This window comes from Piliocolobus tephrosceles, chromosome 19 (genome assembly GCF_002776525.5).
Source record: "Piliocolobus tephrosceles isolate RC106 chromosome 19, ASM277652v3, whole genome shotgun sequence".
Taxonomy (NCBI): domain Eukaryota; kingdom Metazoa; phylum Chordata; class Mammalia; order Primates; family Cercopithecidae; genus Piliocolobus; species Piliocolobus tephrosceles.
Window position 1 is genome coordinate 34,379,697 of NC_045452.1, and position 12,380 is coordinate 34,392,076.

At 60.9% G+C, this 12,380-nt stretch overlaps 1 protein-coding gene across 4 annotated transcripts in view; it reads right to left on the reverse strand.

The window, feature by feature from the left end:
• Nucleotides 1–2,765: 2,765 nt before the first annotated feature.
• Nucleotides 2,766–12,380, reverse strand: part of FAM207A (family with sequence similarity 207 member A) — a 52,107-nt gene continuing 42,492 nt past the window's right edge. For 2 of the 4 annotated variants that reach the window (XM_023193077.3, XM_023193049.3), the window contains exons 5-6: nt 7,413–7,487; nt 2,766–4,466 (exon numbers count right to left, since the gene is read on the reverse strand). In XM_023193077.3, the coding sequence (XP_023048845.1) occupies nt 4,343–4,466; nt 7,413–7,487 (199 nt within the window). In that variant the 3' untranslated portion in view covers nt 2,766–4,342. The remainder of the gene's footprint in view (nt 4,467–7,412; nt 7,488–12,380) is intronic. The other 2 variants (XM_023193071.3, XM_023193060.3) reach the window with 2 other exon arrangements.

The following is a 12,380-nucleotide window of genomic DNA, read 5'->3' on the forward strand; positions in this document are numbered from 1 at the left end:
CACGCAGGCTCTGCGTGCAGGGCCCGTCCAGGCCCCGCTGTCTCCTGCCTCCCATTCGTTCGGTGACACTCATCTGTGCACAGTCCTGGTGCTGACCACACCGCACAGAGCAAAGACCCTGCTCTCAGGAGCTTTCCTTCCGACGCGGAAAGAAGGAAAACCAGGGCCCCAAAGTGTCCAGGAGCATCGTGGTCAGGCCAGGAGGGTGCGGACAAAGAAAGGCAGGGGCCGGGTGCTTCTGTTTAAACTGGGAGATCAGACCCTGAGAAGGGGCCAGAGGTCCGGCTGGGCAAGGGGAGCCGGCGTGGATGCCCCCAAGGGCCCTGAACAGCCTCCACCTTCCTTCCCTCATCGTCACATCCCAGCCTCAGCCCACTCGTGACCATCAGCAGCCACCCTACGGCCACCCAGGCCCCAGATTCTGGCCATGAGGCCCACACCGCCTCTACAGCCCCCATCACGCCCACGGTGCTCAGCTCCAGCTGCAGGCCCCCTCCCACCTGCAGCAGGGGCATCTAAAACTCTGGTGCCCGAGGGTTTAGTCCACCCCCTTGATGGGAGATTTCCCAAAACTCATGTCCCCCAGAACCTCAGTCTTTGGAACCAGTCAAGATAAGGCCACATTGGAGTAGAGAGGGCCCTAGCCCAATGTGGCCGGTGTCCTTATAGGACGTCACAGACACAGGGACGGGAGCGACGTGGCCACAAGCCAGGACGCCAAGGGCTGCTGGCATTTGTGGCACCAGGAGGACGTGTCTGGAATCAGAAACACAAGTCATCACCAGCGGCCGCACAGGCAAAGAGGACCCTGCCCTGCAGCCTGAGGGAGCGCAGCTCTCGACACGGTGAGTGCAGACCACCGGCCTCCGGGATGCAGACCATGTGCTGTTGTCTGACGCCCCCACTGTGCGCCAGTTTGCCACAGCAGCTCCAGGAAAGGAACCGCTCAGCCAGCGAGGCTGGCCAGGGTGTGGGGGGCCTGGCCCGGAGCGGTGGGGACAGTCCCTGCTTGCATGAGGACCAGGGCGGCAGCTGGTGACGGACACACAGCTCCTGGGAGCAGGGATTGCTTACTCAGTGAGGCGCCCGAGAGGAAGGGGAGGAGGGCCAGGGGCTTTCTTGGGGAAAGGCGGATCCAACAGCTGCTGGGTGTGGGCCTTGCAGAAGCCTGGTGGGTGCTGCGAGGTGGTTTCCTCAGCCCCACCTTGGAGTGGCCACACTAAGTGCAGACTGAGGGGGGCCAGGGACAAAGGAGACCCTGGGTGCCTGGAAGGAGGACCTGGGCCTACCCGGGGCTGGGGACCGAGGACTAAGGACAGCCAGGGACAAAGGAGATCCCGGGCGCCTAGAAGGAAGACCCAGGCCTGCCCTGGGCTGAGGGAGGGTGACCCCCCAGGGCCTGCTGCTGTCCCAGCCAGGAGTCCTTCACTCTGGACTTGGCGTTTGCTGTTCTTTTGGCCAACACACCACACCCCCTGCAACCAGACACTGCCCTTCCTGCGGGACTGGCGGGGGGGTGCTCCTCCCACTGCCCCTCCTGTCTCCCACTGTGCCCCGCAGTCCCCCATATGCCAACACTGGGTCTGGGGCTGAGGCACCCAGGATGTGCCCAGGCCGGGTCTGTGGGCCTCGAGCCCGGTGTCCACCGTCCCAGCCCAGAGCTTCTCCAAGGGTCATGCAGGCCAGCGTCAGGCACCTCCAGGCCCCAGAAGGCTTTGACCTGCTGTGTTAACCCTTTAACTCTGAAAAATGCACTGAGGGGCCCAGGGTCTAAAAGGCATGAAAGCCCAGTCAACTGTAGAACTTGTTTAAATCGATGACTGGGGGATTCATGTTCGTTCTCCGGAAGCTCCTAGTCATCCTCTCTGACCTGCTGATGCAGCGGCTCCACCCCAGGTGTCTGTCCAGAGAACGCACATGCCCCGTCCTCTGCCTCGAGCTTCCCTCCCAATGGTGGCCGGGAGAACTCAGCTGACAGCCACGGCGAACCCCACACTTGGACACTCTTCTGTCACGGGACGACCCCTTCCCAGCTGTTGCCATGGTTGAGGGTCGGGCTCTCTGCACCTGCAAAGAATGCTGGGGTGGCACTCCCGCGAATACTATCAAGGGCTACTTTCCTGGGACAATCTGCATCCATCTCAGCCGATGGGACACCTGCTGCCACTCCTGCCCGTCGCTGTCCTTCCACAGCGCCCTCCTCCACGCAACTCTCAGGCACCGCCAGGGGCTGCTCGCCCAGGGAGGAGTTAGAGGCCCCTGAGCCTGCAAGGATCCCTAGAAGAGGGGCTGCGAGCCACAACCAGACAGGAGCAACTTCAAAACCAGGAAGCAAGAAGGTTTTTAAATTTCTATTTTTTAGAGACAGGATCGCTCTGTCACCCAGGCTGGAGTGCCGTGCCGCAATCTTGGCTCACTATAGCCATGGCTTCCTAGGCTCAAGCAATCCTCCCACCTCAGCCTCCCCAGTAGCTAGAACTACAGGCACGCACCACCACACCTGGCTAATTTTTGTATTTTTTTTGTCGAGATGGGGTCTCACTATGTTGGCTGGTCTTGAACTACTGGCCTCAAGTGATACACCTGCCTTGGCCTCCCAAAGTGCTGGGACTGCAGGTGTATGTCACTGTGCCCGGCCAGGTTTTTCACAAGAAACCCAGACTGCGGGATGAGGATGCTGGAGAAAGTGGAAGCCGCCCCCCCGCCCGCCTCCCCACCACGCTGCCCTGCGTGCATCCCACAGACGTTGTTCCCAACACTCGCTCTACCACAAAAACGGTTTTATTGCAAGCACTGGTTTGTGACTAGCTCCTCTGAAGCGAGAAGTCCGTTCTCTAAGGAGCTGGGGCTGGGCAGCCAAGCCGACCCCACCCGAGGGAGTGTGGAATCTGCTGCCTGTGGCTCCTGTACGCCCGTCTGTCCCATCATCGGGGCTTTGGAGGGTGTCCAGGCTGTCTCTGTGGATGCCGTGTCTGCTTGTGTCAGGGAAGGGCCAGGACACTGAACAGAAGGGATGCAGGCTCCAAGTCGTCTCAGCCACCCACTCACCAGGAAGCCTGGTGGGGCTGCTGGAGCTCTGAACCCTGAGCAGGCAGCAGGGCCAGGGGAGGTTGGACCACGGGCGCTCACGAGAAGAGGGGCCGTGCACACAGGGGCCACCCACATGCCCTGGAGCCAGAAGGCCGTGGAGCCCCTGGGACTACCCCCACCCCAGGCAGCCTGGGAAGGCTAAGGGTGCTGGGTCCCTGCCCGGGAGCTGAGAGTGGTCCTGCTCTGTAGTTCCCAGACACCCCGAGTGGGGTGCACCACCACGCCCAGCCTGCCCAGCCCTGCTGCAGGACATGGGCCAGCAAGGTCCCGCAGAGCACTGGGGTGGGGGGAGCAGGCGCAGGGGGAGCCCAGCTGGGCCTAGGGGCCTGGGGACGCACCACCCCCTTGCTTTCCACACCCTGAAAACAAGGACTGATCAGTCACTAATTCACAGTCCAACAAACCCCCAAATACCAGGGCTTCCAGGAACAAAGGAGGCCCTCTCCTGCTTCTGGGTCAGCAAGAGCTTCAGGGCGGGGCCCACTCCGCGTCTCCTCCCTGCAGAAGGGTCCTCTGCTCTCCGCCCCCAGAGCAAGGCAGTGGGCGCCTGGGTTTGGAGCAGCGGGGAAGGGCAGGGGCAACGGTTGGGGTTAGGGGGCACAGCCCAGGGGGTGCATACAACGGGCGAGGAGCAGGCTGGGGCCTTGCCAGGGCCATCTGTGTCCCTGGTCACTGAGGGTGGCAAGGGAGACTGGAAGGGAAACAGACCCCCGGGTGGGGAGGGCCCCAAGCCAGCCCCCACAGCAGCCCCTGCAGGCCTCAGGGCTCCTGGATCCCACCAGGGCTGCAGCAGGAACCAAGGCTGAAGCAAATCAGGGTGGCTGGTGGCACAGCTGGGGCCACACCCAGGCACAATTCCTTCCCAGCACAGCCAAGAGGCTATCTTGGGGGCACCGGTGCCTGTTCAGGAACGGATTTAGGGCCTCCACAACTACAGTCCCCACAAACCCTGGGCACAGCCCGCCCTGACTCGGCGTGGGGGCTGCGGCCGCCAGCGGAGGGATGTGGCTTGTCGTCCTGAGCAGAACAGGGGCAGCTGTCCCAGGGTGGGCCCAGCCCTGTGAATCAGGGAACAGCTCATGGGAACGGCCCTGGGGGTGCAGGGGAAGTTCACAGAGCCCTTTAGTGAGTCCCACAACCGACCAGACGGAAGGGCGTCCACCAGGCTCAGACCACGGTCCTCGAGGGGCTGGCGCGCTCTACCTGGCCCACACATGTGTCCTGAGGAGTTGGGGCACGCCCACTGCCCTGGTCAGAGCTGGCCGCCACCTTCCAGCTGCATCTGCTGGGCCAGCGTCTGCCCGATGGCCACCAGGGGTCTGGCTCTGTAGGCCGGACTGGCCAGCAGCTCCCGAAACCGGGTCCTTTCTTCCTCACTGAAAGAATGGAGACCACAGATCAGCAGGCAGGAACCCCCAGGCCCCTCAGCACCCCCAGGATCCAACACAGCTCAGCCCCTCAACATCCAGGCACGTCGGACACCAGAATGAATGGCAGAGGCCTGGGGCCACCACTGGACTGAATGTAGGGCCTTGGAAACTTCCAGCAGGAGGGGAGAGGCTGCCCCGGGCCCGCAGGGCCACATGCGTCCCAGAACCCTGGCAGTGCCCACTGTGGGGTGTGCCGTGGAAGTGCCACCCGGCCCCGGCAGCAAGTCTGGGGCTGATACGGCTGCTGTGAAGGCTGAGAAACGGGGCGGCAACTCACAAGCCCTGCAGACCACACCTTACATAAGAGACGACTCCCTCCATGGGCGACCAAAATAGACGCACATAAAGGAGAGTCGAGAGCCAGAGAGCCTGAGCTGGCACAGGCCTGCAGCAGAGGGTGGCACGGCAGCCCCAGATGGGCGCCACGGCGACGACCCAGCACAGCACCAGCTCACCCCAGCCGCCACCCAGCCCGGCGGCCACTCAGCTCCTGCTCTAAACCCAGAGCAGCTGCCGGCATCCCAGAGAGGTGCCCTGTGGAACACAAAGGTGACATGGGTCCGGGGGCAGCTAACAAGGCTCCTTCACACCCCACTGGATGACCGCCTGGGCAGGCTGCTCACACACCAGAGCCACCGAGGATAGCGGGGCTGGGGCCATCTCCACAGCAGGAGGCGGTCGGGGCTCTGCTAGTCACTGACCACCACCTCCTCCTGCCACTGCCGCCCTGGCCCCAGCATGGCAGCTGGGACGCTTCCCGTAAAGTCACGGTGAAATGCCTCAGTCACAGCCTGGACATCACTAGTGAGCTCTGGGGCTACCAGGACCCAACAAGGCCCCACCGGGGGCAAATGAAGAGCTGAGCCCAGGGCAGGCCCAGGCCAGGTTCTTAGCACTATGGTCCATCGGGCAGAGGCCTGGGTCAGAGCTGGGGAGGAAAGGAGCCGTGACAGTGACGCTTGGAAGCGAAGCTGCACGGGGAGGGGTTGCAGGGGGAGCCTGGGCCTGCGCCCGACTTTGGACACAGTATGGGACACGGGCTCAGAGCCGTTGGCACTGTGTGACTCCCACGCTGGGCCAGGCCTCCAGGTGCCATCCTGGACAACCGTAAACAGAGACTCCTAGACGGGGCCCTCCCACCTGAGAGAACAGCCCTTTCCTTGGCTTGGCACACATGGGAGCAGCCGTGGGGCACAGCCCACCAGCCCCAGGAGCTCCAAGGCTCACGTCCAACACGGAGCCCCCAGGGGAGCAGGACCCAGGGAGGGGCCACTCTTGCTTCCCACTGGGATCTTGGGATTGAAGGATCCAAAGCCACTCAAACATCTGAGCCCTGTCCACACATGCCAGAAAGCACCACGGACACAGAACACGGAGTGAACAAGGGGCCTCCCGCTCTCCTCTCAGAAGCAACAAGAAACCAAACTCAATCTCTCATGAAACCAGGAGACCTGTTAACCTGAGCTGCTTCGAAATGCAGCGACCCCAAGGACGTGGGGGCACCAAGGGGTGCGGGCCATAGGGAGTCTGCGAGAGGAAAACCCGTCGCCCTGTCCGGGCAGGGAGGGCTCCCTGGACCAGGCTGCACGCTGGGGAGAGGCGGAGAGGGAGGCCAGGCAGGAGGGTGGCCACGTGGAGAGAGCTCTGCTGTTTCCAAACTGTCTCCAGACAAGACTGACCTGGGAAGAACTCAGTTCATAAACAGAGAAGCAGAAACCAAAGAGGACAAACGTAAAGATCTACAGGAAGACCCCGCTCCTGAGGAGGCCGAGGCAGGAGGATCACTGCAGCCCAGGAGGCGGAGGCTTCAGTGAGCCTTGATCACACCTCTGCGCTCCAGCCTGGGCCACAGAGCAAGGCACCGTCTCTAAAAAATAAAAACAAAAACACTTTAAAAAACTAAAAAAGACAGTTTACTATACTATCTATACTTCACTCTAGACACGACAAAGTGTCTAGAGTAAAAATGGATTAAAGAACACGAGACGGAAGACAGATCAGAGAGATGTAGTAAATGCGTAATTGGTGCCCCTGAAGAAAAGCCAAGACAATAAAGAAATCTTTGGAGCTACCATTCGACACCAGCTGCTAAACACAATCGTACTCACGAAACAGACTTCAGATTCTACACTGGAAGGGCACAGTGGGCCTCAGTAGAAACTGACACGGAATGTTCCCTACTGAGAAATATCTTAGCAAAGTCATTTCAAAAACAAAGAAAAAAATCACTCCAGTAGCTTAACTAAAACCATCTTATAAGGACGTAAAATGTCCCTCAGTGGAAACTGGAGCTGAGTCTACAAAGAGGCGAGAGAGCGTGGTCTGCAGATTTTTGTACCCAAGAGGACAACTGAGTACAAATTTCTGCAAATCACAGTGTCCTAGCCCTGCTAACTGGGGGCCGCAGTGCCCAGCCACAGAACCAAACATGACCATCCGGATTTCAACCAGCCAGGGGAGGGGAGGGGCGGAGAGGGGGCTGCGTCCGCCCATCATTTTAGATCCATGACTCCCCTTGGAAGCCTTCCTGGGAGACGGGCCTTGCCCCAGGGCCACAGGACCTGACTGCACTGCAGAGCCCCCCTGGAGTGGATAGGCAGGAGCTAGTGGAGCGGCGTGGAGGGGACTGGGGGGGACGGGGGCGGGGTTCTCAGCCACTGAACCCCTGAGAGGGCAGGCCGAAGGCACTCAGGACCCCTGGAGAGGGCAGGATGGGGGCACTCAGGAGTTGAACCCCCGGGGAGGTGGGCACTCAGGAGCTGAACCCCGGAGAGGTGGGCAGTGAGGTGGGTGGGGTGGGGGCACTCGAGCTGAACTCCCTGCGGAGGTGGGTGGGGAGGGGGCACTCAGGAGCTGAACCCCCAGGGAGGTGGACGGGGTGGGGGCACTCACAGAAGCTGCCGTCTCTGGGCTGTGCTCATCCGGCTGAGCTCTGAGGGCCGGGGCTTGTTGCTCTCCCTCTCCCTGCTGTGGACACAGAGAAGCCACGTTAGTCAACATCCAGCATCCCCTGAACACCTCCCCGAGGGCAGAGGTTGGCTCCTCCCTTCCTGGAGCAGACATCGTGGTGGCCGGAGGTGACCAAACCGCTGCAGAACCACAAGTTCCATGCTGCACTGTGGCCGTGGAGGCTGGACCCGGACAAGCAGTACCACTGCCTGACAGTCCTGTGACCGCTGGCCCCAAGCTGCTGTGCATGGAACCTGGTGACTCCTGCAGCTCCTCCTGGCTCCATGGGGCATGGAGGGAGTGGTCAGTCAGGAACACGTCTCACGACACACAGCATCTTCACCCCACCTGCCTGGCCAGGGCAGGCTGCATAGACACCTCACGCTTCGGGCCAAATGACCCTGGCAGGCAGAGCTGGTCCCACTCCCGAAGCACACGCCACTTCCCAGGAAGACTGAGTCACCCAACCATGTCTGTATGTCCCCACGTCCTCTCTCTGGAAGAAGGCGCATGCCATTCTACAGTGGGGAGCTGCACCTGCCCTCCTGATGACTGAAGTTGGGGACAGGGGCGTGGACCTCCCGTAGATGCTGCCCTGCCTGCACCTGTGGGGAGGGGGTACCAGCGAGCGCTGCGGTCCCCCATGGACAGGTGGAGGAACTGAGGAGCTTTCCTGAGTGCTGCTGGTTATTCCCTTTAGTCCTGGGGTCTCCAAACCACCAAGCTGGGCCTTGACTCAGGGCACAGGCGGGCCAGGACATTCTCATCTCTGACGTCCACCCCAGGCAGGCTCTGGCTCCCCGGGGAAATTCTCACCCTCAGGTAACCGTGGGAATCTCTGGGAGCTCACCTGCACTCCCTGTGGTCAGCCAGCCAAGGCAGCCGCCCACCTGGCCGAATGTTCAGATGGGACAGCGACCTGGGCCTCGAAAGGAAGAGAAAACCTTCAGGGCCACACCAGGTGCCTTCCCAGACCTGCCGTCCACACAGTGAGGCGAGACCCAGAGGACGGCAGGAAGGTGGAGCCGAGGAGTCCTCAGGCCAGGAGACTTGATCTTTTATTCATGGATCTCTTAAAATATGAATGACAGACATTTTGTGTCTGCCCAAAATAGCCCTCAGCGACCGCTTTCTTTTAACCCTGGCTCTGTGCTCACTTGAGGAAGGACTCAGTCCCCACCCCTTCCTGCTCACACCGGCAGATGACAGCCCCTCGCGTCTCCCGTCCCCTCCGCCCGCTCAAAGCCACAGCTCCATTCATTCCAGGAGCTCTGCCAGGGCTGATGACATCTCCCCACGGCCTTTCCTGGGCCAGCCTTGCCCCATGCAGAAGCTCTGCCCCTCTGGCCCCTCCCTGAGTCCACCCCTGAGCAGCAGCTCCCTCAGTGACTGCCCAGAGCTGTGCTGGGTCCCCGCCCTTGCAGAAGCCGTCAGCGTGGGGCCCCCTCCTCTAGGTGCACCCCTGGTGCCAGGGCAGAGCTCTCAGTGGGGGCAGTCACGTGCTGGCATCAGGAGACCTGAGCTCGGGCCCAGGGCAGCCTTCCCGGTTGGGGAAACCTTGGGCCCGGAGCTGCACCCTCACTTTAAGAGATGAAATAGCAGTGGGGGCAGAACCAATGCCTCCCAAGGTCGCAACGCAGAGGAGCTGCACCCAGGGTGGCTGCAGTGCCCACAGGGCCAGGCGCAGCACCTCCTTCTCCCCACTGCAGGGACCACCCCCCACCCACACATCCCACACCCCATCCTCCCAGGCAGGACGCACAGCCTCCCAGTGGGGTTTCCCGAGTTCAGGGTCCTGGGAACAGAGTGCTGGGCAGTCACCGTCACGGGCCAAGGTGACCCGCAGGGCAGCACCGGCAGTGACGCGACTCTGAGAGGCCTAACAGCAGGAAGCCGTGGAGGGATCTGAGCCTAGCTCTGCCCAGTGTGGACCCTCGCCAGTCCCACGGCACTCCCTCCAGGCAGGAGCAGCGACGTCACCAGCACCCCCTCCTGACAATCGCCCACAAAGCGCACACAGGAGGCCGAGGTCCAGAGCTTGGGGGGTCACCGGGGTCAAGTGTCGCTCGATGTCTGCTTCCCAGCCAGGAAGCAGATTGATCCCCAAATACGGGCCCTGCCCTGGCCTCTGAGATTCCAGCTCTGCATCCCGCACCTCAGGAGCATGAGGCCCTCAGGGTAGGGGGCCAGGACAGGGGATTGAGGGGACTGAGGGTTGGGAGGGGCCGTGGGGCAAGGACCCAAAGCTTGGGTTCCACAAGGACGGCTCTGCCAGCCCAAGCCAGACATTCTCCCCGCTATGTGGGAAGGGGAGAAGCGGGAGACAGGGCTCCAGGCTGGGAAGGAAGGGCTGTCCACCCTCCAGCCTCCCAGGCCACTGGTGCTCGCCTGCTGACCCCTCAAGCCCAGAGCACAGCAGAGTCCATGAGTGGTGGTCCGTGGGGCAGAGACCTGCCTGCTGGGACCTAGGTGCAGTTCCCAGAGACAGGGCCCGCCGCCCAGGCACGCCGAGCCCCAGATCCCAGGGTCTCATGCCTCCTGCAAGACCAGGGTCAGAGCTCCCTAGAGAAACAGCAGGACTGGCAGGAGATGTCCAAGATGCACCTGGGGCACCTGTTGGTGCTGGGCAGTGGAAAAGAGCTAAAAACATGATCCCCACCTCAACGGGGCCAAAGGGAGCTGGAGGCAACTGCAAGAACTCCCAGCGGCCAACGCTGGAACAGGTTCAGCACCAAAATCAAGTAGTGCTGGATGACAACCTCAAGTGTAAACTACACATCCATCTGTCCAGACCACCACCAAGGCATGACCGATATATATACGGGGAGGACAGACAAAGCTCCTTTCCCACAGAATTCCAAACAATCTTTGTCACTGCTCTGTCTTCCAGGAGGTGGAGCACAACCCCCACCCCAAGCCAAGGCTGCAGAGCGACTTCCTTCCAAAGGGGACAGCATGGGGGGGGGGGGGCTCAACCCAGCAGGGGTCAGCTCAGCCTCACAGTGGTCAGTCACGGTGACAGGGTGTGCCCAATACAGTGGAGTGACAGTGGGCCTCCACCTCTGGGGGCTTCAGCCCCACACTCAGTCCCTTCCTGTACCATGAGAGAAACATCAGACAGATCCCAGCTGAGGGACAGCTTCCTCAGAACAGTCAAGGTCACCAAAACCAAGAGGAGTCTGAGAAACTCACAGCCAAGAGGGGCCTAGGAGCCGTGACGTCTGACTGTCACCTGGGATCCTGGACGGATCCTGAGGCAGAAAGGGGTCGTTAGGGAAGAATGAAGGAAACCTAAGGTTTGGGCTTTAGTTAACTATTACTTACTTACAGCTTACAGCTTACTTACTTAGTGCTGTTCCACTATTTCTCTTTTGATACTGGTTCCTTATGTGACCAACACACCACACTCATGTCAGAGGAACAGCACGCGGGGATGCCGGAGCTCCACGGAGCTCTCGGTACCACCTCTGCCATTTTTCTATGAATCTAAAGCCTGTCTAAAATAGGGCCCATTCCCAGAGCTCCACCAGGGTCAGGAGGCACTGCTTCCTGAGCCGCATCCGAGGACGGACGGGGACTTCCAGTGACAGGAGGCTCTCAGGGCTGAGAGCAGATGGGCCTTCCCAGCCCAGAGCCCCTGGCCCAGAGCCCCGCACGGAGGCGCAGGCAGCCCTGAGGCAGGGGCACATCCTCCTCGGCCTGGGGGCTGGGTGTTTACACAGCTCTCTCCCTTCTGGGAGCCCCAAGCACATTTTTCAGATGAGAAAACTGAAAACAGGGAAACGATACTTGACCAGGGTCACATTTTTGTCCAAGAACCAGGACTGTTCGGTCGTCACATCTCTGCTTTGGGCGGCCGCTCCTAGTCTGGACCCAGTGCTCCACCGTGGGATGCCGGCCTGGAGCTGCCTGGGCCTGCAGCGCGTGACCTGCCACCCCCGGGCCTGGGCAGCTGGGCCATGAAAGGATGGACCCCAGGTTTGACACTGCACACAGCCCCTGCTTTCTTCTCAAACGGAAAGTTAGTAGGAGAAAGAAAATTATTTTTAAAAAGGCAAAATAAGGCCAGGTGCGGGGGCTCACACCTGTAATCCCAGCACTTTGGGAGGCCGAGGCAGGCAGATCATAAGGTCAAGAGATCGAGACCATCCTGGCTAACACGGTGAAACTCCATCTCTACTAAAAATACAAAAAATTAGCCGGGCGTGGTGGTGGGCGCCTGTAGTCCCAGCTACTTGGGAGGCTGAGGTGGGAGAAAGGCGTGAACCCAGGAGGTGGAGCTTGTAGTGAGCTGAGATCGAGCCACTGCACTCCAGCCTGGGCAAAAGAGCAAGACTCTGTCTCAAAAAAAAAAAAAAAAAAAAAAGGAAGAAAGAAAAGGCAAAATTAGAGATGCACAAATGAATGAGGAAGGCCCGGAAGCTGAGACAGAACAGAGCAGCCCTGCCTCTTTCCAGCCAGCTCTGAAAGCTGGGCAGTGGCTACGCAGCTCCTGCCTGAGCCCACAGCCTCAGCACCCATACCTGGGCGGTGCCTCCCAGCCCCTGGGGAAGGGCGGAGGCTGCTCTCCTTTCGCGGGCAAGTCACCCAGGCACAAAGAGCCGGAAAGAAAAGCTGCCGGGAGAGAGGCGCCACAGGCAGCAGCTTATCAGCAGGCTGCAGCCCCTGCAAGGGGACAGCGAGGGTCAAGCAGCCGCCGCCCTCCTGGTTGAGCCATCCTGGGTCGCACACACCACAGCAGGCTGGCAGGGCCACATCCACATTGCCGGGGCACAAGGAACCTGCCACTGGCAAATGGCTCACTGGTTGACAGGGTTCTGGAGGGAGCATCTCAGTGTGTCAGGAGGGCTCATGCTGGGGACCAGGCCTTGCCCAGGGCAGGAGGGCAGAGGGGCCTCACTGAGGCCCAGG